The sequence below is a fragment of the Elephas maximus genome, chromosome 5, assembly GCF_024166365.1.
Source record: "Elephas maximus indicus isolate mEleMax1 chromosome 5, mEleMax1 primary haplotype, whole genome shotgun sequence".
In the NCBI taxonomy this organism is placed as follows: domain Eukaryota; kingdom Metazoa; phylum Chordata; class Mammalia; order Proboscidea; family Elephantidae; genus Elephas; species Elephas maximus.
Genome location: NC_064823.1, coordinates 138,092,393 through 138,112,596, shown reverse-complemented (window position 1 = coordinate 138,112,596; position 20,204 = coordinate 138,092,393). Strand labels below are relative to the sequence as shown.

The 20,204-nt window shown below is 39.7% G+C and overlaps 1 protein-coding gene across 1 annotated transcript in view; it reads left to right on the top strand.

The window, feature by feature from the left end:
- The first annotated feature begins 278 nt into the window (after positions 1 to 278).
- The window catches only part of PI4K2B (phosphatidylinositol 4-kinase type 2 beta), a 32,078-nt gene continuing 12,152 nt past the window's right edge, over positions 279 to 20,204 (top strand). Inside the window, exons 1-6 of the mRNA XM_049886421.1 lie at positions 279 to 743; positions 10,909 to 11,063; positions 13,420 to 13,620; positions 14,210 to 14,341; positions 17,921 to 18,074; positions 19,205 to 19,263. Of these exons, the coding sequence (XP_049742378.1) occupies positions 452 to 743; positions 10,909 to 11,063; positions 13,420 to 13,620; positions 14,210 to 14,341; positions 17,921 to 18,074; positions 19,205 to 19,263 (993 nt within the window). The 5' untranslated portion in view covers positions 279 to 451. The remainder of the gene's footprint in view (positions 744 to 10,908; positions 11,064 to 13,419; positions 13,621 to 14,209; positions 14,342 to 17,920; positions 18,075 to 19,204; positions 19,264 to 20,204) is intronic.

The window sequence follows — 20,204 nt, the reverse complement described above, 5'->3', positions numbered from 1 at the left end:
GACAATAAATGTTAGCCAGACAAATAAATATATAGGTATAAGTAGTGGTAAACTTTACTAAAAGGATGCGGGGACGGAGAGATTTAAGCTGCAGAAAAGCGCTCCGGGGAGGTAAATTTACCCCCAAACCCGCCTCTCGCAGGAACGACACCAACCCCGCCCATTCCTTTCAAGACTCTAGGAAGCAGGTGCCGGCCCCGCTGGGAGCGCCGCGCCCCGCCCACCGCCGCCCCGGCCGCTTCGCGCAGGCGCGGGGTCCCTGTTGGACCCCGGCGCGCGGCAGGGCGCTGCCGGCGGCGGGGCGGGGCAACCGCCGAGCGGGCGCGCCGTGAGGTGGCGTTGACCGGACCGCGCCGTCTTGTCCCCGGTCTGTCTTCGCTGGTCTCCCGCGATGCCGAGGCCAGACCCGGGTACTTCCTTTGTCTGAGACGGGAGGCACAGAGCAGAGACCATGGCGGAGCCCTCGGAGCCCGGGCAGCAGGCGGCGGAGGGCGGCGGGAGCCCAGAGGAGGAGGAGGACGAGGAGCGGGAGCCGCTGCTGCCGCGGATCGCCTGGGCCCAGCCGCGGAAAGTCGCCCCGGGGAGCGCCGTGAGGCTGATGCTGTCCCCCGAGGAGGCGGGCGCGGCCTCCGCTCGCAAAGCCCGCGACGGAAAACTGCTGCTCCCGCTCAGGAGCGCGCCCCACAGCCCCTCCCGGGACCGCGGGAGCTCGCCCCCGCTGCGCTCCGGCTTCGCGTGCCCAGGTGAACCCGGCTCTCCCCTCCTTTCCGCGCCCTGCCCCGCGCGCCGCTCGCCCGGCGCGGTCCTCCGACTGCACTTCGCCGCCGCGGGCCACGCCTTGGGCCTCGCCTCTCTCCTGCTCCCCCATTTACCCGCCCCCTTTTCTCTTGCGATCCAGGGGTTCTGGGGCTGCAGACTGCTTCCCCTCAGGCCTGACACTTACGATTAAACTCTCATCCTTTAGGCCTTTCCCAAAAGTGAGTCTGAACTTCAGGAATCCGACGTTGAGGAACACTTAACGCTCAAAAGTTATTGGCTCAGATTGGCGTTAAGTTTTGAAGTAAGAACCCTCAACTTTCAAGAAAATTTTAAATTTGCAAGGGGGGGAGTGACAGGAGAGAGATGTGTAGCCAGAAAATCCGGTTGCCACTGGGACAGGTTTCAAAAACTTTCCTTATTAAATGCTGTTATTATGACGTTAGCCAGAGGGGAAGAGGCAGTTGGACTCGTGTACCTGTAATCTCTCTTGCAAAGGTTTTCTTCCCCCACCCCACCCCCCGTTTTTTTAGAGTCACTTCTATTGTCACGGAGCCCTGGTGGTGTAGTGGTTAAGGAACTTGGCCCTATAATCAACAGATTGGCAGTTCGAATCCACCAGCCGCCCTTTGGAAACCCTCTGGGGCAGTTGTACTCTGACCTATAGGGTCGCTGTGAGTCAGAATTGACTTGAGGACAGCTGGTTTGGTTTTTGTTTTCCACTGTACTTAAATTTTTTTTTTATTATCACTATTAAGCAGACTGATAGTGTCAGGTGAAAGAGAATGTAATTGAAATGATGTTGAAAGTAAAATTTAGGCATGCTGTTGTAGACCTGGGTATTTGTTTAGTGGAATGAGTTTCGTGGGCATGTAGAGTTGGGTCAGCTTAATTTCATGGTAAAACAGAGTAGACTGGAAAGAGTCCCTGCTAGAGATGGACAAGCATGTTTATAAAATGATGATGGTAACACCTACTTTGCTAGTTGTTAGGAAGAATAAATGAGATAATGTGTGCACTGTGCCACTCATTAGGTGACAGTTTGCAAAGAAACCATAGAAAATGTGCTCTGTATTAATACTAAATTTTTCTGGAGTTGTTCGATTTTACATGTCTTTCTACGACTATGCTACTTTTATACATTAAAGAATTTTGGGTAGAATAGGTCGCTCAAGTTCTAGCTGAATCTATATTCATGTATATTGTGTTGTTGCTAAGTGCTGTGGAGTCAATTCCCACTCATAGTGACCCTGTACGACCCAGTAGAACTGTCACATAGGGTTTTCTAAGCTGTAATCTTTACAGGAGCAAGCGGCCAGGTCTTTCTCCAGCGGAACCACTGGGTGAGTTTGAACTGCCAACCTTTCAGTTAGCAGCCAAGTGCTTAACCACTGAACCACCAGGGCTCCTTGAGTTAAATAAGTTAGAGATGCCCAGGGTAAGCAGTTTCCAATCCAAGTGTTTCATGAATAAACTTTAGCAAACTTGTCCAACATTAGGTTGTCCTTACAAAGTTTGCTAATGAATGCAACAGAACAAACAAGCATGAAGTTAGAACCGGATCATGAATGAAACCAGATTCACTTAGCATTTGGGCATGTATTATCTAGAATCCAGCCTGTGAGGTAAAATACATGTGGCTAACTTGCCCTTTTCTGCCAAAGGTACCTTATATAGCCAGATTTTAAAAGGGCCTAAAACCTTGAAAGTGAGTTTGTTCTGTAAAAGTGAGGCCTTATAAACAAATAATATTAAGGCTTCAAAAAGTAAAAATGGGGATAGAGTATATGTGTTGGAATACAAATGGATTATTAAAGAGAATTTCTACCTTTTGTAGTAATATTTATATCACTAAGGTCTTTTTTTTTTTTTAATTTTTTAATTCTCACAACAGCACAGCAAGATAGTTATTTCTCCTCATTCTTATTTTAAGGATTGAAAACTTTAAAAACTGATGTTCATAGCGCATTGGAGATTGTTTGCCCAAAATCAAATATCCAATAAGTGGTAAAGCCAAGACTTGGCCTAGTTTTTCCTTTTTCATGCCCTGCACTTTTTCCATTGCTGCAGATCTCCAAATGTTATGAAATAGTTGTTACTTTTGCCTATTATGGAGGTTCTATTTTAAACAAGATTTTAAAATAGTTTTGAGTTATAAAAACTGTTTAAAATAAAAAAAATTCAACCTGGTCTCCTAAAAAATTGATGATTAACTAGATTTAAGTTTAGCTGTCTTTGAATGAGTCCATTAGCTTCCTTTGTCCCTTACCATCTAGTTTCCATGGATCCACCTCTCTAATTCGAAGAAATTCTTTTCTTTAGAGAAATATTGACATCATTTATGATGCTTAGTTATTTTATGTAAACAGAAGGTTTTCGTACTTTGGCCCATGGAAGAATGTCATATGTTTGTAATCTTTTATTTTTCAAGGCATTTGACAAAGTCTAGACTAAACATAAATCAGTGTTAATTGTTGGATCAATGTACAAGTAGAAGAAATAATGTCATTCCTTGTTCTACTTACCATTTTAATCAGTGAATTGGATAGTAACAAAAATGATAATAGTTCATATCTCCACAACACTTGGTATATACCAGACATAGTTCTGCGCACTTCGATTATATTAATTCATAACCAGCCCTGTGAAGTGAGTGCTGTTTTTAGTCCCATTTTAAAGAAACGCGAAGAAGTGAAGTGACTTCTAGGGTACCAGTGGATACAAACCAGGAACTCTTAATTCTGTTGCTGTCGAGTTGATTCCATCTCATAGCAACTGTATAGTACAGAGTAGGACTGTCCCCATAGAGTTTCCAGGGAGCGCTTGGTGGATTGGAACTGCCAACCTTTTGGTTAGCAGGCATAGCTCTTAACCACTACAGCACCAGGGTTTCCTAATTCTGTTGGAGAGCCTAAAAGTTAGAGTACTGTTAGAATTCGCAGAGAGCTACCAAGTAAAAGAAAATGTTTATAAGTCATTTAATGATTCCTGGTGACTTATAAATGTACAAACTAAGAAAATTATTTCAAAGGAAGAAAGATGAGACAAAAAGAAAAATTGTTGTAAAAAAAAAAAAAGACCCGTGGCTGTCAAGTTGATTCTGACTCATTGCAACACTATAGGACAGAGTAGAACTGCCCCATAGGGTTCCACAGAGCGGTTGGTGGATTTGAACTGCTGACCTTGGGGTTAGCCCTTAACCACCATGCTACTAGGACTCCTTGTTGTTGTTAGGTGCCATCGAGTTGGTTCCAACTCATAGCAACCCTATGTATAACAGAATGAAACATTGCCAGGTCCTGTGCCCTCTTCACCATAATTGCTATGTTTGAGCCCATTGTTGCAGCCACTATGTCAGTCCATCTCTTTGAGGATGGAGTGTGAAAGAAAAATAAGGGTAGTGAAATAAATAAGATGGAGGCTGGAATAAAAATACGTAAAATGCATGCCGGACGCTTGAGGCAGGCAGGCCACAAATTCAGTTTTTAAGATTGTTGAGCAGCCAACTTGAGGGAGACACAATCGTTGTGTCCATAAAGTTAAACTGGTTATTTGAACCCAGACAGAACTGACGAAGAGACTATGTGGTGAACGATATCTTTGTAATAAAAGTGATGATTCGTTGGGGTATTTCTTATAACTTCCTCAGAGCCCATTTCAGTAGAAGTAATTCTAGCAGTGTAGTGCTATTAGTATTGTTTGATCCATATTTAAGACACTGATAACCTGGCTTAATTTAGAGGAAGATATTGGAAGAGCAAATGTTCTGTGTGTCTTTACAATCCTCTATAACTGAACTTTTGAATGGTAGTGAGTAGCCATGTGTTGGAGATTATTCCTCAGCCATTGCCTGGAATACGCTGCTCTTTGTTTTCCACTTATTTGAGACATCCATGGCTCATCAGATATTCAAGTGCTTACTGGGTGCCAGTGGAAATTGAGGCATTGGGTAAACAGTGGTGAGCTAGATATTAAATGGATGCCCAGTCACCAGACTTGTTCCCAAATAGCCTAATAGAGGAAACAGTAAATTAAAACAAACTGTTCTAACAGACTGTGTAAGCGTTTGAATGGGGAAAGCTGAGGGTTCCATGGAGGCACGGAGCTGTGACCTAGAGGTAAGGGCCTTTCTAGATTGTGATGGTAGATCCAGGCCTCTGCAAAAGGAGCAGAGTAGTTGGCATCTAGTTTGAGACCTGAAGCATGAATAACCACTCACCTTTGAAGCAGGGTTTAGTTCAACAGGCTTGTGAGCACCTACTTTTTTTTCTAGAAAATATTCTGATTATCGGGTTAATAGAGACGGGTAAGATGGACTTCCAGTCCTCAAGTGAGGGAGAGATCATTTTATTTATTTAGAATGAAAACTTCCTACATTATCATGTATACTTACATATAACTAAGTACAAAGATTATACAGTGGGTTCTTTTAATCCTTTTTCAGTTTTTTATTTTCTAAAGAACCAGTAATAACCCTTAATGAGCATAGTTAAGGGAATATTTTGTTAATTCTTAAAACAATGATACTGGGAGCCCTGGTGGCGTAGTGGTTAAGAGTTCGGCTGCTAACCAAAAGGTTGGCAGTTCGAATCCATCAGCTGCTCCTTGGAAACCCTGTGGGGTAGTTCTACTCTGTCCTGTAGGGTCCCTGTGAGTGGGAATTCACTGCACAGCCATGGGATTGGTTTTTGTTTTGTTTTGTTTATCGGGTGCCAGGCACCGTTGTAGGCACTTGAGACACATCAGAGAACAAAACAAAAGTCTCTGCCTTCCTGGAAATTAGATCGTTTTGTTATAGCATTGTAAATTAATCAGATGGAAGTAAAGGATGAATAAGAATTAGCCATGAGAAGGAAGATTGACGTACATGTGGGGATACCAAGGGCAAAAGTTTAGAGGGTAGGTTGGACATCTTATGAAAAGTGAGGAGCTTGAATAGGACTGGACCTTGACTAGGAGGCCATTCAACTCAGTGGTGACTCAAAGGGAGTCAGGCAGAATCAAGATTCTCCTCGGGACATAATTTTGAATGTTCTCTTACACAAGACAAGTCATGGCCCCACAGTTTATTCCTTAAAAGGAGCTACAATGATTTTAACTGAAAAAAAAAAAAAAGAAGGAAATCTCAGCTATTAAAAACCAGACCACAACAATAAACCTTCAAACCAGATCATGCATAGCACATCTGGTGTGAGGCAGTGTAACTTCTGCGAGTTCCTCCAAGTTGAATTCATCGCCTTTGTACATTTAAGCAACTAAAAGGACGAAAATTGTAGAATGTAATTGTCACTTGGTAAAGAAAAATGATCTACTAAACAACAATTACTTTGATATTAGAATAGTTGATATATAACTTTTTTTTTTTTTTCCTGTCAGTAATTAGACAGTAGGACCAGTTGCTTTTTTAGTTGTCTTCCTAGATTGTGGTGGTAAATCTAGGCCTTCTTAAGTAAAAGAAGGCCCATTTTTCTGTAGGAGGATAGTATATCTCACTTTCCAAAAGAGATGCTCATTAAGGGACAAGTGAAAGAAAAAGGGGTTGAGAACATCCCTGACTTATTTTCCTGGAATGGTTCTGTTCTGATTTTAGTTGAAACTGAATTGCTAAGTAGTCAGAGTATGATTATGGGCTCCATGAGAGCAGCAAAGGCAGGTTTTGTGGTGAGTACAAAAAGGGTAACTCATAAACCATTTAATAGTAATAATGCCATGGTCTGCAGATAGTTTCCAGAAGAATTACTCAAGTACAGGACAGGAGAGATCAAGAGTAGTCTTAAGCGTTTAGCCATTTCAGTATGAATCAGTATAGTATGACAAACCAAACCAAACCTGTTGCCATTGAATTGATTCCGACTCATAGCGACGCTATAGAACAGAATAGAGCTGCCCCATAGGGTTTCCAAGGAGCAGCTGGTGGGTTTGAACTGCCGACCTTTAGGTTAGTAGCTGAGCTCTTAACCACTGTACCACCAGGGCTCCATAGCGTGACAGGACTTCTAAAAACAAAAAGCGAAAAACTCACGATATCAGAGCGCGTTGTATTTTGGTTTAGTGTCAAGACTTACTGGTGCCCCTGCTCTCTGCAATGGTTACTTGGTTCTGGAAACCATATTTTAAGGAGGCACGTTGAAAGCTGAGGCGTGAAATAGGGCAACTTCTTTTTGTTGTTTGCTGTTGAATGAATTCCTGCTCATGGTGACGGAGAATGGTGAAAATCCTGAAAACACTTCCGTATGGAAGGAGGTGGAGAATAGAGCAAACTTTGGGAACATGAAATGATCTTGAAACTATTTGAAGGGCTATCACGGGAAAAAAAAAAGAGTAAGTAGGCTTTTGTTTTGCTCCAGATGGCAGGTCTAAGACAATGAGCAAAACTACAAAGAGGTTAAGTTCAGGAACAGGGAAAAAGTTTATGCTTGTTTTCCAAAAAAACAAAAACAATGTCTTATGAGTTAGTATGTCTCTTTGAAAGTGCTTAAACATTGGCTGAAAAACCAACTGCTGGTAATGTATTATAGAAGATCTACTGGTACTGGGAGCACTATTGAAATAAGTGTTTTCCAGTCTTTTCTTGCTAAGAGTCTGTGAATCCTTAACCTAAAAGAAATATAATTTGACAAATGGTAATGGTTATTTAAATAACTGTTTATTAAGTATCTACTAACTGCAGATCATTCTTCCAGGTGCTGGAGATACACAGTGAACAAGAAAGAGTTCCTCCTTTCCGTCTTAAGAACTTTCACAGGATAGATAAAGAACGATTTGGAATTTGAGTATCAGTTGTATAAGCATGACTAAAATATTTGGATAATTTGTGCTTTTAAATAGGTTAAATATACCTAATACCCTTTTTGGGTACTTTTTCAGCATAACAGCTTAAAAATTAATAAGAATTTTATTTTCTGTCTGAATTAAGATAAATTTTAAGTTAAGGAAAGTTTATTATGTTCTGAGTTTTCGTAATATTGAAAGCACATCCCATTACCCATTGCCGTCAAGTCATTTCTGACTGACAGCGACCCTATAGGACAGGGTAGAACTACCCCATAGGGTTTCCAAATAGCAGCTGGTGGATTCAAATTGCCAACCTTTTGGTTAGCAGCCACGTTCTTAACCACTGTACCACCAGGTCTCCTTGAAAGCACATATAAGCATTGAAATACCTTCCAAAATATATGAATGGCTTTTTGGCTTGTCTGTTATTTTAAGTGATTGATTATTAATTCATTTAGCAGGTGTTTATGAAGTGCCTACCATGTTCCAGAAGGTGTCCTTGGGTGGTACAAACAGTTCATTGCTTAGCTGCTAACCAAGAAGTTGATGGTTTGAGTCCACCCAGAGGCACCTTGGAAGGAAAGCCTGGTCATCTACTTCTGAAATAAGTCATTGAAAATCCTATGAAGCATGGTTCTACTTTGACACACATGGGGTCACCATGAGTTGGAATCAACTCCACGGCAATTGGTTTATGTTCTGGGAGTTGTATAAGTTCTGGGGATACAGCAATGAAAGAAATCCTAGTATTTTTGGAGCTCATAACATAAGTAAAAATATATTAAGTGATAAGTGCTAAACAGAAAAGTTCCTAGGTAGGGAAAATAGTTGCACACTTGGCTACTAACTGAAGGGTTGGCAGTTTGAACTCACCCAGAGGCACCACAGAAGAAAAACCTGGCGATCTGGTTCTATGAGGTCACAGCCATGAAAACTCTATGGAGTGCAGTTCTAGTCTGCAACACATGGGGTCACCATGAGTCAGAATCAACTGGATGGCAGCTGGTTAGGGGAGATTGAGCATAGGACCTTGGGGGCTCTAATAAGGGCATAGACTTTGTGAAATGGGAGGTCTCCGGAGTGTTTTGTACAAAGGAGTGACATGATCTGACTTACGTTTTAAAAGGAATTCCTAAAGCTCATCTGTTGAGGGTAGAGAGGGAATGGGCAAAAGGGGAAAACCTGTTAGGAGGCTATTGTAATAACCTGGCAGAGTTGATAGTGACTTAAATCAGGTGGAAGGAGTGGAGATGGTAAGATGTGGTTGGATTCTGAATATTTATTTAAGGTAGCGACAACAGGAATTGCTGGTGAATTGGATGGTGTGGTATGAGAGGGAGAGAGAGATCTTGATGGATTGGATATGGGGAATGAGAGCATGAGATCATAGGGGATTCCACAGTTTTTGGTCTGATCAAACGGAAGATTTGAAGAGAGGTAAAGCAATCAGGAAGGGTGGTAAAGATCAGGAGTTCAGTTCTGCATATGTGAAGCTTGAGATATCTATTAAAATTCCAAGTAGAGATGTTGAGTGCAGTAGTCTGGGATTTAGGGCAGAAGTCCATACTTGAAATATAAATTTGAGGAGTCATCAGTGTTCATACAGAAGAGAACTATGAACCTGGGCCATTCCAAAGTTAAGTGGTCAGACAGATGAAAAGGAGCAGCAAGGAGTCTAAAAAAGAGGGGCCAGTGAAGTAGGAGGAAAGCCTGGAGAAGTAGCATTCTGGAAGCCATGTGAAGAAAGTGTTTGAAGGAGGAGGGAATAACCAACAGGGCCCCAGGGTGTTGTTGGTGAAGGAAGATAGTTCAGAGGTTGGATTTAGCAATGTGGAGGTCACTGTTTATCTTAACAAAAGTAATTTTAATGGGGTGGTCAGGACAGAATCCAGATTGGAATGGGTTTAAGAGAGAATGGGGGGAGAAGAATTGGAGAATGGTGAATATAAACAACTCTTAAAGGCTTTCTGTTGTGAAGCAGAGCAGAGAAATGGGGCAATAGCTAGGAGAATTGTAGGGGTCAAGAGAGGTTTGTTTAAGATGAGAAAAATTACAGCATGTTTGCATAGTGATGGAAGTGATCCCATTGAAAGGTAAATATTGATTCAGGGCAGAATTGCTGAAGAAATGCGCTGGAGTAGTCAGAGGATAAGGTCTAGGATACAAGTGGAGGAGTTGGTCTTGAACCTTGGACAGTTCATCTGTAGTAATAGGCAGAAGGCACAGTATACAGGTATAGTTGCTGGCGGGCAGGTAGATGTGGTGCTATGGGCTTTTGAAAGTTCTTTTTCAGTTGCTTCCATTTTCTTAGTGAAATAGGGAGCTACATCATTTGCTGAGAGAGTGAATGGGAGAGGAGGTGCTGGGAATTTGAGAGGAAGGAATGTGAGATAGTTCTCCAAAAGAGTGAGAGTCTGTGGTCAGGTGATTCCCAGAGAATGTGAAGGCCCACCTGAGGTTTGTGGTGATGAATTTAAAGTGAGGCCAGGCATTGTGGTTGTATCTGTTCCTCTAGCCAAGTTCAGCTACCCGGGTGCAGGCAGAATAGACAGTTAGATTTCACCAGGATTGGGATTTGTGCCAGGCAGCCATGATGAAGGGAGATAGGAAGAGAGTGATTATATGATTGACCATAATTTAAGCTAGCCAAGGAGGGAAGTAAGGACAGGAAGGGGATGAAGACCAGTGATAAAATGCTAAACCAGTGGTTTGTAAGCCCCAGTAGGATGGAGGAATTTTCTACTCAGGGTGCTAGAGGGAGTGAATTGGGAAGATAGCAGCGTACAGACATTCAAGGTGTGGAGAGGTTGCAGGGATTGATGATGACAAGATCTTTTCAAATATGACTGTGGAGGTGGAGGCTGAGGTAGAATGGAGGACAAAATCATTAGATGAGGGAAGTTCAAAGAAATGAGAGGCATTCGTGTGATTATATTAACAGATAGTGAACTTTCTCCCCAAGTGTTATTACTTGGAGCTTAAAGAGAAGTGGGGTTAGGGGGAAAAAAGTGGAAAGATCAAAGCAGCTCATATCATACTTGATTACATTTTCTGTACCTTAATGTCCTAGAACCCCCCCCCCAAAAAAAAACCAAACCTGTTGCCATCGAGTCGATTCTGACTCATAATGACCCTATAGGACAGAGTAGAACTGCCCCATAGAGTTTTCAAGGAGCGCCTGGTGGATTTGAACCGCTGACCTTTTGGTTAGCAGCCATAGCACTTAACTGGTATGCCATCAGGGTTTCCTAATGCTCATGTCCTAGTGTTAATAACATAATCAGGTATTACATGCTCTACAAGCATTCTCATAGGTGGTGTTTCATAGGTGGTCTGTCTTCTTTATGTTTCATATTAACACTGATTTTCTTAATGCAGTAAGTGGTATTACTTCAGAGATGAATACGTTCTTGGATGACCCAGAATTTGCTGATATTGTATTAAGAGCAGAGCAAGCAATAGAATGTGGAGTTTTTCCAGAAAGAATCTTTCAAGGTTCAAGTGGAAGTTACTTTGTGAAGGATCCTAAGAGGGTGAGAATTTCACAGACCTACTATATATAACAGAAATTTTGGAAAACATTAATTTAAATGTGAAGTCATTGTGAGTTACTGAAGATATGTTCGTAATAAATTTGATTGCACCCTCTTTTCAAAAATAAAGGTCAGTTTTGTTTTTTTTTTAAAGCACCGTACTGTTTAGAAATAAAACTATTTTAAGTCATAATTTGCTGTCCTATTTTATATTTCGTTTAAAGCATTTATTGTATATTCACATTCAGTCATAGGTTTGTTAGGCTTACACTCTTAAATCCTTTCCTTACAGTAGATTATAACCATATTAGCCAAGCAGAGTGGAAGTTTAAATTTTCAAAACCTTTTTAATGTTATTTCCAAAGTGCTTGATCTTTTTCAAAGGTAAATCTCGTCTAGGAAATTTTTTCCTGGCGTTATACCAGAGGAAGGCAGTCTGAACTTTGAAGGCATTGGAATGTGACCAAGTGAAATGAGCCGGTCTAATTCTAGAGCAGAAGAGAAGTTGATAATAGGACTTTGTTCCACTTAGTCTAGAATTTTTCAGTAATCTGTCTTATCTTCTTCAAAAGGCCTATCTGTAGGTATATGTATATACATGTTTATCTGTGCTGCAGATATATTCAGATATGTATATGTATATGTGTGTGCATGTATGTGTATATATATATATACATATATATATAAAAACCTCATGGGGGCACAATTACAGATATTACCAAAACATAACCTAACACCTCATGGGATTGGTTTACTGGGTTTAAAGGCTTGGGACCATAGGCTCATGGGACAGCTCAGTCAACTGGCATAACATAGTTCATAAAGACAATGTTCTACACCCTAATATGGTGAGTAGCGCACGGGGTCTTAAAAGCTTGAGAGCAACCATCTAAGACATAACTATTGGTCTCTTCCCATCTGGAGCAAAGGAGCATGAAGGAAACCAAAGACTCAAGGAAGAAATTAGTCCACAGGACTAAAGGCCAACGAGAACCACAGCCTCTTCTAGCCTGAGACTAGAAGAACTAGATGGTGCCCAGCTACTACTACCGGCCCATTCTAACCAAGGACACAATAGAATGTAGAACAAAATGCAGATTCTTAAAAAAGACCAGAGTTACTGGACTGGTAGAGACTAGAGGAACCCCCGAGACCATTAGCCCTAAGATACCCTTTGCACTTGGAACTAAAGCCACTCCCTGTAGTCACCTTTCACCTAAATTGGCCTGTAAAGCAAACAAAAAAACCCATTGCTGTGGAGTTGATGTCATCCATGAATACCATGCTCCCTTAAACTAATTAACTGTATGTGACTAAACGGTCAATATTTACGCTAAAATGAAGAGGAGAAGCTAAGGAGGGGCACGGAAGCTAGATTGATGGAAACAACACAAAGAATAGAAATAATGAGAATGTTAACACACTGCAAAAAATGTAACCAGTGTCATGGAACAAGTTGTATAAAAATTGTTAAATGGGGAAAAGCAAAACAAAAAAAAAGCTTTCTGAATGATGCATAACCAGCAGACCTTTGTTCAGAGGTCAGAATGATTAATATCATTTAAATTTGCAAAGATTGAAGTTCTGTTTTTAAGTGATTTTTAAAACATGTCTTTTTTGAGATTTAAATATTTAGGTAATATCAGTCTCTTAATAGTTTTTCCAAGTTTGATTTCTTAACTTGTTCTTAAGTTTTTATTAGTGATTCAGACTTTATTGCATTACAGAGCAATTATAACACTTAAACTTCCAAGATTTTTATTTCTGGTCTAAAGATCAATCATTACCTTTGTATTTTAGAGACTATTTTTGTGTCACTGGATTTATTGTTTATTTAACAAATACTCGAATACCTACTTTGTTACCAGGTACTGAGTACTCAGGGGTACAGCCTTCAGTATATTCTAGTGGGAACAGTAGATAAATGAAATAAGAGATATAATTTGGATTATTAATAGATATGGAATAGTAACACTATTTGACCTAGAGTAGCAGTTTTCAAACATTTTAAAATCAGTGGAACCTTTTCTTACTTAGAAGTCCAGTAATGTAAAACACAGGAAATCAGAGTTTATCTGGTTGAAATGGAGTGGAGTCCTAGAACCCTGCCAACACTTCCCCTAGGGTATCTCAGAGCACAGTTTGAAAACCACTGGACCAAAGGATTATTGATTTTAGATTTTTGAATGAAAATGAGTGTAAAAACTGCTAAGAACTGAACATTTTAATATTTTGGAGTTATGCCCAAGTCTGTGGTGGGAAGAAGTAGGAAAAGATTTACCAGAATGCAAACATTTTATGTATTATTGTATATATGTTGGAAATCTATTAAGATTTCTACTCTTTTCCCCTACAGAAAAGCATTGGTGTGTTTAAACCCAAATCGGAAGAGCCTTATGGTCAACTAAATCCAAAATGGACCAAATATGTTCATAAGGTCTTCTGCCCTTGCTGCTTTGGTCGAGGCTGCCTGCTTCCTAATCAGGGATACCTTTCTGAAGCTGGAGCCTACCTTGTGGATGAGAAGCTTCATCTGGACATTGTACCTAAAACAAGGGTAAAAGGACAATATGTTTTTATTCTTGCACTTTTAATTTTCTTCCTACTGATCTGTGAGCATTTTAACAATTCCTAATGACAGAGTCTAAAGTTGAGTCTTTTTTTTTTCTGTAAGCTAAAAGTCATGATCTGCTGATAAATTGACACAAGAGTACCAAGGGAATGTCTCTTGTTCATGTGGGGTCAGAAGATGCTAAAGAAAAGAGGGGGAAGACCTAGCATTTAGAAAGGAGAAAAAGACTAGATATCTACAGATTCTGTTAAAGGTAGAAATAACTAAAATGTCCAAAAGACTATTATTTTCCTTTTGGCCTTTATAAATTGAAGACTTCCTCAAAAGTTTCATCCCTAATTCTACCTTTCAAGACTCTTATTTTTTCCACTTGCAAATTTTAGGTTTGCAAAAACCTATGCCAAGCAACAGGACTTTGCAAAATCTCCTGGCCTTTCTCCTTTTGATTCTCTGGGGAATTTATTATAGAGTTGAGCTTTGCTAATTTGCAACATTAGAATGAGTCTTATAGTGTATATGAATAGAAATACTGTAATGCAAATTATGACCATTTTCCCAAAATGTATGTTTCTAGGTGGTTTGGCTGGTCAGTGAGACATTTAACTACAGTGCAATTGACCGAGCAAAGTCAAGAGGCAAAAAATACGCCTTAGAGAAAGTGCCAAAAGTAGGTAGAAAATTTCATCGGATAGGACTTCCTCCTAAGGTAAGTTACTCTGTCTGATAGGCTTTGTCTGGGGGACAACTTGTTGATTCAGCATATATTTCCTGAGCTTCCTGTGAGAGGCATTGTGCTGTGGGCTGTGGATATAAGAGTAAAGGAAACAGTGTTTTCATCTTCAAGCTTATAGTAAACAAGCAATTTCAATGCAGTAATAAAGCTGTTAGGATGGTAAATTCAGGGAGCTCAGAGTCTAGAAGCAGGAGGGCTAATAATGTTCCCACAAATTGCAGATTCAGGCTGCCTGCCGGAAAGCCAATACTAGGACAGGAGGGAGGTGAGCAGCAAGAGGGCTTTATTGAATATCGGTACTCAGGAGACACAGAGGATAGCTTCCTCCCAAATTCTGTCTGCCTCAAAAGGGCTGGAGGGTTTTATAGGGAAAGAAAGGCTAAGTCCAAGGAATCTGGAGAATTTTTAATTCCCCTTTGAGATGATCTTGCAAACTGCCTGCCAGATATGATGATCTCTTCAAGGTACTCTTAGGGTCCCTTCTGGCATCATTGAAGTTTGGTCTTCTGATATCACCGTCTCCTGACTCTTGGTTCCCAAATCCTATCACTTGTTTTTCATCTTCAGAGAGAGAACACAGGTTAATCTTAAACTTTTACAACATCATGAGAGAACAATCAGAGAGAAAAGAATCTCAAGGCATCCAGTAGCTCACAGGGGTTTCATCAGTTCCCATAAACATTACCTATTCTACCATCTGGATGTTCAAGCAGTATTTTCCCATTTTAATAACTCAGTGCACGTCTAGAATCAGACCTAGATACCAGTCTCAGCCTCTCCACTAGTTAGCTCTGAGACCTTGGGCAAGTTTCTCACTGTCTAACCTCAGATTCTGTAAATTGATTAAAAACTCCTAGTAAAGTTTCAGTAAATGTTTACTTGGTACATATTAGATTTTGTTTTTCTTGTTGCTTCTTTTGAATAAACCTGAGGAATGATTAGCAGTTAGCTAACCAAGGCGGGGAAGGTAAATGTGAAAGGCATTCTAGGCAAGATGTGCAAATCTAGGGAAAAGCTCTAGGCTTTACATATACTCTCCCTCTCTATATATATATAATTTAACTTGTGATTTTGTTTTTGTATTGTTCTTGCTGTGCCTCATGTCTAGATGCAAGAATTTGAGTAGAAATTCATGATGAACTTTTTTTTTTATTGTGTTTCAAGTAGGCAGGAAGTTTGAAATTTGTTACAAGGTGTGTTATTCCTTGGATATACTGAAATAAGTGTGACTAAACAAGGATATTATTTTCATATTTATGACTGCTGGTGCTTAATTATGGAGCCCTGATGGTACAGTGGGTCAGAACTCAGCTGCTAACCAAAAGGTTGGCAGTTCGAATCTACCAGCCGCTCCTTGGAAACCACATGGGGCAGTTCTACTCTCTCCTATAAGGTTGCTATGAGTCTGCCTTGGTTACCTAGTGCTGCTATAACAGAAATACAAGTGGATGCCTTTAACAAAAAGAAGTTTATTCTCTCACAGTCTAGTAGGCTACAAGTCCAAATTCAGGGTATCAGCTCCAGGGGAAGGCTTTCTCTTTCTTGGCTCTGGAGGAAGGTCCTTGTCATCAGTCTTCCCCTAGTCGAGGAGCTCCTCAGGCAAAGGGACCCCAGGTCCAGAGGACGCGCTGTGCTCCTGGTGCTGCTTTCTTGGTGGTATGAGGTCCCCCATTCACTCTGTTCGCTTCCCTTTTATCTCTTGTAAGATAAAAAGTGCTGCAGGCCTCACCCCAGGGAAACTCCCTTTACTTGGATCAGGGATGTGACTTGAGCAAGGGTGTTACATTCTACTGTAATCCTCTTTAACATAATCTAATCTTGACTCATTAACCACAGGCAGGGATTAGGATTTACCACACGTAGGAAGATTATATCAATCACAAAATGGAGGACAACCACACAATACTTGCAATCATGGCCTAACCAAGTTGACACATATTTTTGGGGGACACAATTCAATCCATGACAGAGTCAGAATCTACTTGTCAGCAGTGGGGGTTTTTTTAGTGCTTAATTATAAGTGCTTTAGAGAAAACCTTTAGGGTATCATTAAAATGTCATGCCAAAAAGAAGAACATAAAGTGTTAGGATAAGAAATCTATTTTCTTGGTGGTAATTTGTATTTATGAAACAGATAGTTTACCCATTACCTGTGTGTTACATTTAACTCTGCACTTCCTGCTTTAGTGAATAATTAAGATTTTTCTAATGTTAAACTCATTGCTGTAGAGTTGATTCCAATTTATAGCCACCCTATAGGACAGAGCGGAAACCCTGGTGGTGTAGTGGTTAAGTGCTACGGCTGCTAACCAAAAGGTCGGCAGTTGAAATCCGCCAGGCGCTCCTCGGAAACTCTATGGGGCAGTTCTACTCTGTCCTATAGGGTCGCTATGAGTCGGAATCAACTCGACGGCAGTGGGTTTGGTTTTTTTTTTGGTTATAGGGCAGAGTACAACTGCCCCATAGGGTTTCCACGGAGCGGCTGGTAGATTTGAACTGCAGACCTTCTGGTTAGCAGCCTGAGCTCTTAACCACTGTGCCACCAGGGCTCCTTTTTAATGTTAACAAGTAGTAATTTTAGTAATAGAAATGCCTTTTAGAACAGATACGTCTTCAAGGAAAGGACTTTTTAAAAACTGCTATGTTGTTGTTATGAGCCATCAAGTTGATTCCAACTAATAGCAACCCTGCGGAAACCCTGGTGGTGTAGTGGTTAAGTGCTATGGCTGCTAACCAGGAGGTTGGCATTTCAAAACCACCAGGCACTCCTTGGAAACTCTGTGGGACAGTTCTACTCTGTCCTATAGGGTTGCTATGAGTCGGAATCGACTCGACAGCAGTGGGAATAGCAACCCTGTAGCACAGAGTAGAACTTCCCCATAGGGTTTCCAAAGCTGTAATCTTTAGAGAAGCAGACAGCCACATCTTTCTCCCATGGAGCGGCTGGTGTGTTCAAACCATTAACCCTTGGGTTAGCAGCCGAGACCTACTAGTGCTCTTAAAGGACTGCTATAGAGGTTATGATTGATTTATTCTTTAAAATTTATGACAGTATCTTTAATCTGCATGGTCAAAGAGTCCATTCTTTTATTTTTTAAGTAATTTTTTTTATATTGTAAAAAAAGAGAACCCTGAAATATTTCTTAAGTAAGGCATAATTGTACTGTTATTAAATAACCAGATTAGGTATAAAATTTGGCCTTTGTAATTTAATGAAAATGTTTAGAAAATAGCCTTCTTGTTAACAGTGTCACCTTGAGGGCACAAGTTTATTTTTTTTAATTATCCTAAAATAGCTGCTATGCTCTTTGAAAGTCTAGGATTGAGCATTTTTTATTTGCTATGCGTTCTTTGTGTGATTTAATTTAAAATTAGTGTAGAAAAAATAGTTTTCTTGGTAAACGTGGCTTATCTAAATTAGTGTTAACTCAAATATTTTTCTTCTTACTGTGTTTATGTATGTATTTATATGATAGTACTGCTAAGAAATTAAAAAGTTAATCCCTTTGTTCTTGTACTTTTCTTTTCTAACTGTAGTTCTTAAAATTATAGATTGGTTCCTTTCAGTTATTTGTTGAAGGTTACAAGGAGGCTGAACATTGGCTTAGGAAATTTGAAGCTGACCCTTTGCCTGAGAATGTTAGAAAACAATTTCAGTCACAGTTCGAAAGATTAGTTGTTCTGGATTACATCATCAGAAATACAGGTATTGACGCTCTGTCATTTGTTTCCTCAAATCTTGTTAGCTTTCAAACTGTATTCAACTCTTGCTGTTCCAGTAGAAAGACATAACATTTTGATGCTGAAGTCTTGAGGCCACCTCCTCTGCCTACCTTAGAAATGGAATTGTAGCACTGACCCTCCTGGGCAGAATTTATCCTGTGCTGGAGATGCCAAGTCATAGCAGGCTTCTGCCAGGTGACAGAGATCTGCACTTATCCCCTGCAGGGAATTTCCTAGCAGCAAGACAAAGCCTCAGCTATTAGAAATATTATCTGCAGAATGTGAATAATTAAAATTAAAACTTGATGGTGTATTTTAGATGCTTATTTCTATATTATGTAACTGTTCGTGTACTCTGCAAATGCATGAAACTGATTTTTTTCTGCTACTGGAAAGGAGCAATGATGTAGGTATCTAAAACAGTGATTCCAAAATGTGGTTCTCTGGCCTGGGAAAGTCAGCATTACAGGAGAGCTTTAAACATGCAACTTCTTAGACCCCACCCCAGACCTACTACAGCAGAATCTTTGTATGTGGGGCCCAGCAATCTGCATTGTAATGAGCTCTCCAGGTAATTCTGATGCACTCTAAAGTTTGAGAACATCAACTGCGTTCTTATTTATGTTTGTTTCTGAAAAACTGTTATATAGTTATTTTTTAGATTTACCTTAATTAATATGGCCATAGGTTAATATTCAAATTAATGTACAGTTTTAGAGTACTCCTATACTGACTTTAAGTGAGCCTACCTAGAAATTTGCCTGATAAATAGAGGTAGATACTTTCTCCTCCTAAGGTGAAGAGAAGTTATCCTTGATTTTAATAATCTTAGTTAATAACTCTTGACAATGATTGTACCTTCCTCACAGGGTGGTTGGTTATGAAGATTAAATGAATTAATACATGTAAGCACTGATAACATCTGACAGAGTAGACACTCGTAAATTCTTGTTTGCATGAGATTGAAACCTTTAATATGATAAACACATGCCCCAGATAGCCAATCTCAATTAATCTGAAGGTCTCAAGAATCAAGAGGTAACTAGATTTTTACCCTTGATATTAATCATGTCCATAAAAATGAAGTAACAGATTTTTTGTTTGTTTTAAAAGACAGGGGAAATGATAATTGGTTAATCAAATATGAAAAACAGAAGGAAGTTGACAGTAAGGTAAGGAAATTAAAAAATATACATGTAGACACGCACACACACATAATCAATTTGTGTGCCATCTGCTTTAAAAGGGGATTTAAAGTTGTTCACCATTTTCTCCTTGTTCCATTTAGGTCCTTGGTTTTACTCATCTGTTTTCTTTCCTTCCGTTGTTTACATTCCTTTTTTTTTTAATCTCTGTCAAGTTTTATTTTTTATTTGTATAAGAATAAAAGAATGATACCAACTTACTACTTTTTTAGGGCTCAGAAAATTTGTTGTAGAACCATCATATTTATTTTGCTTTTATGTAATAATAATGGCTTCTGGTGTTTTTGGTCAACATGTGTGTATTTCTCTGATTCACTTCTCCCTAAGTCTTAGGAATTCAGTGATACCTAACACAGTGTTAAATGGAAAGTATGTGCTTTATCTGTAGTCATATCTATTGAACTTAAAAAAAAAAAAAGTACTTCCACTTCTTAGAAGAGGCTGGTTTTTACTTACATAATTTAACTGCCTGCACCCTTCATACTATCAGATTTAAAGGTTCATTTTGTCAACTCTGAGGACTCAAGTTCAAATTTTAGTTATTTACATAGGAGGTGTTTTCTGAATAGTTTTACAGGCTTAAAATAGGCTACACAATTGAGAAAATTTTAGCTGATTTTTAGAAAAGTATTTCTTCAATATTTATAATCTGTATGTTCTCAAGTTATCACTTAAAGCTGTTGTATCACTTTAAGAAGTTTTTGCTGTTGTTATTTACCAAGGAAATTTAAAAATACACATTTAAAAATAGTACTAAGCAATAAAAAAGAACAGATTTTATACAGGCAGTAACATAGATGAATCTCAGAGTCGTGTTAAATGACAGAAGCTGCACATGAAGGGGACATACCATATGATTCCACTTACATAAAAATGCAGAGAGTGCAAGCCTGTCTGAAGAGGCAGAA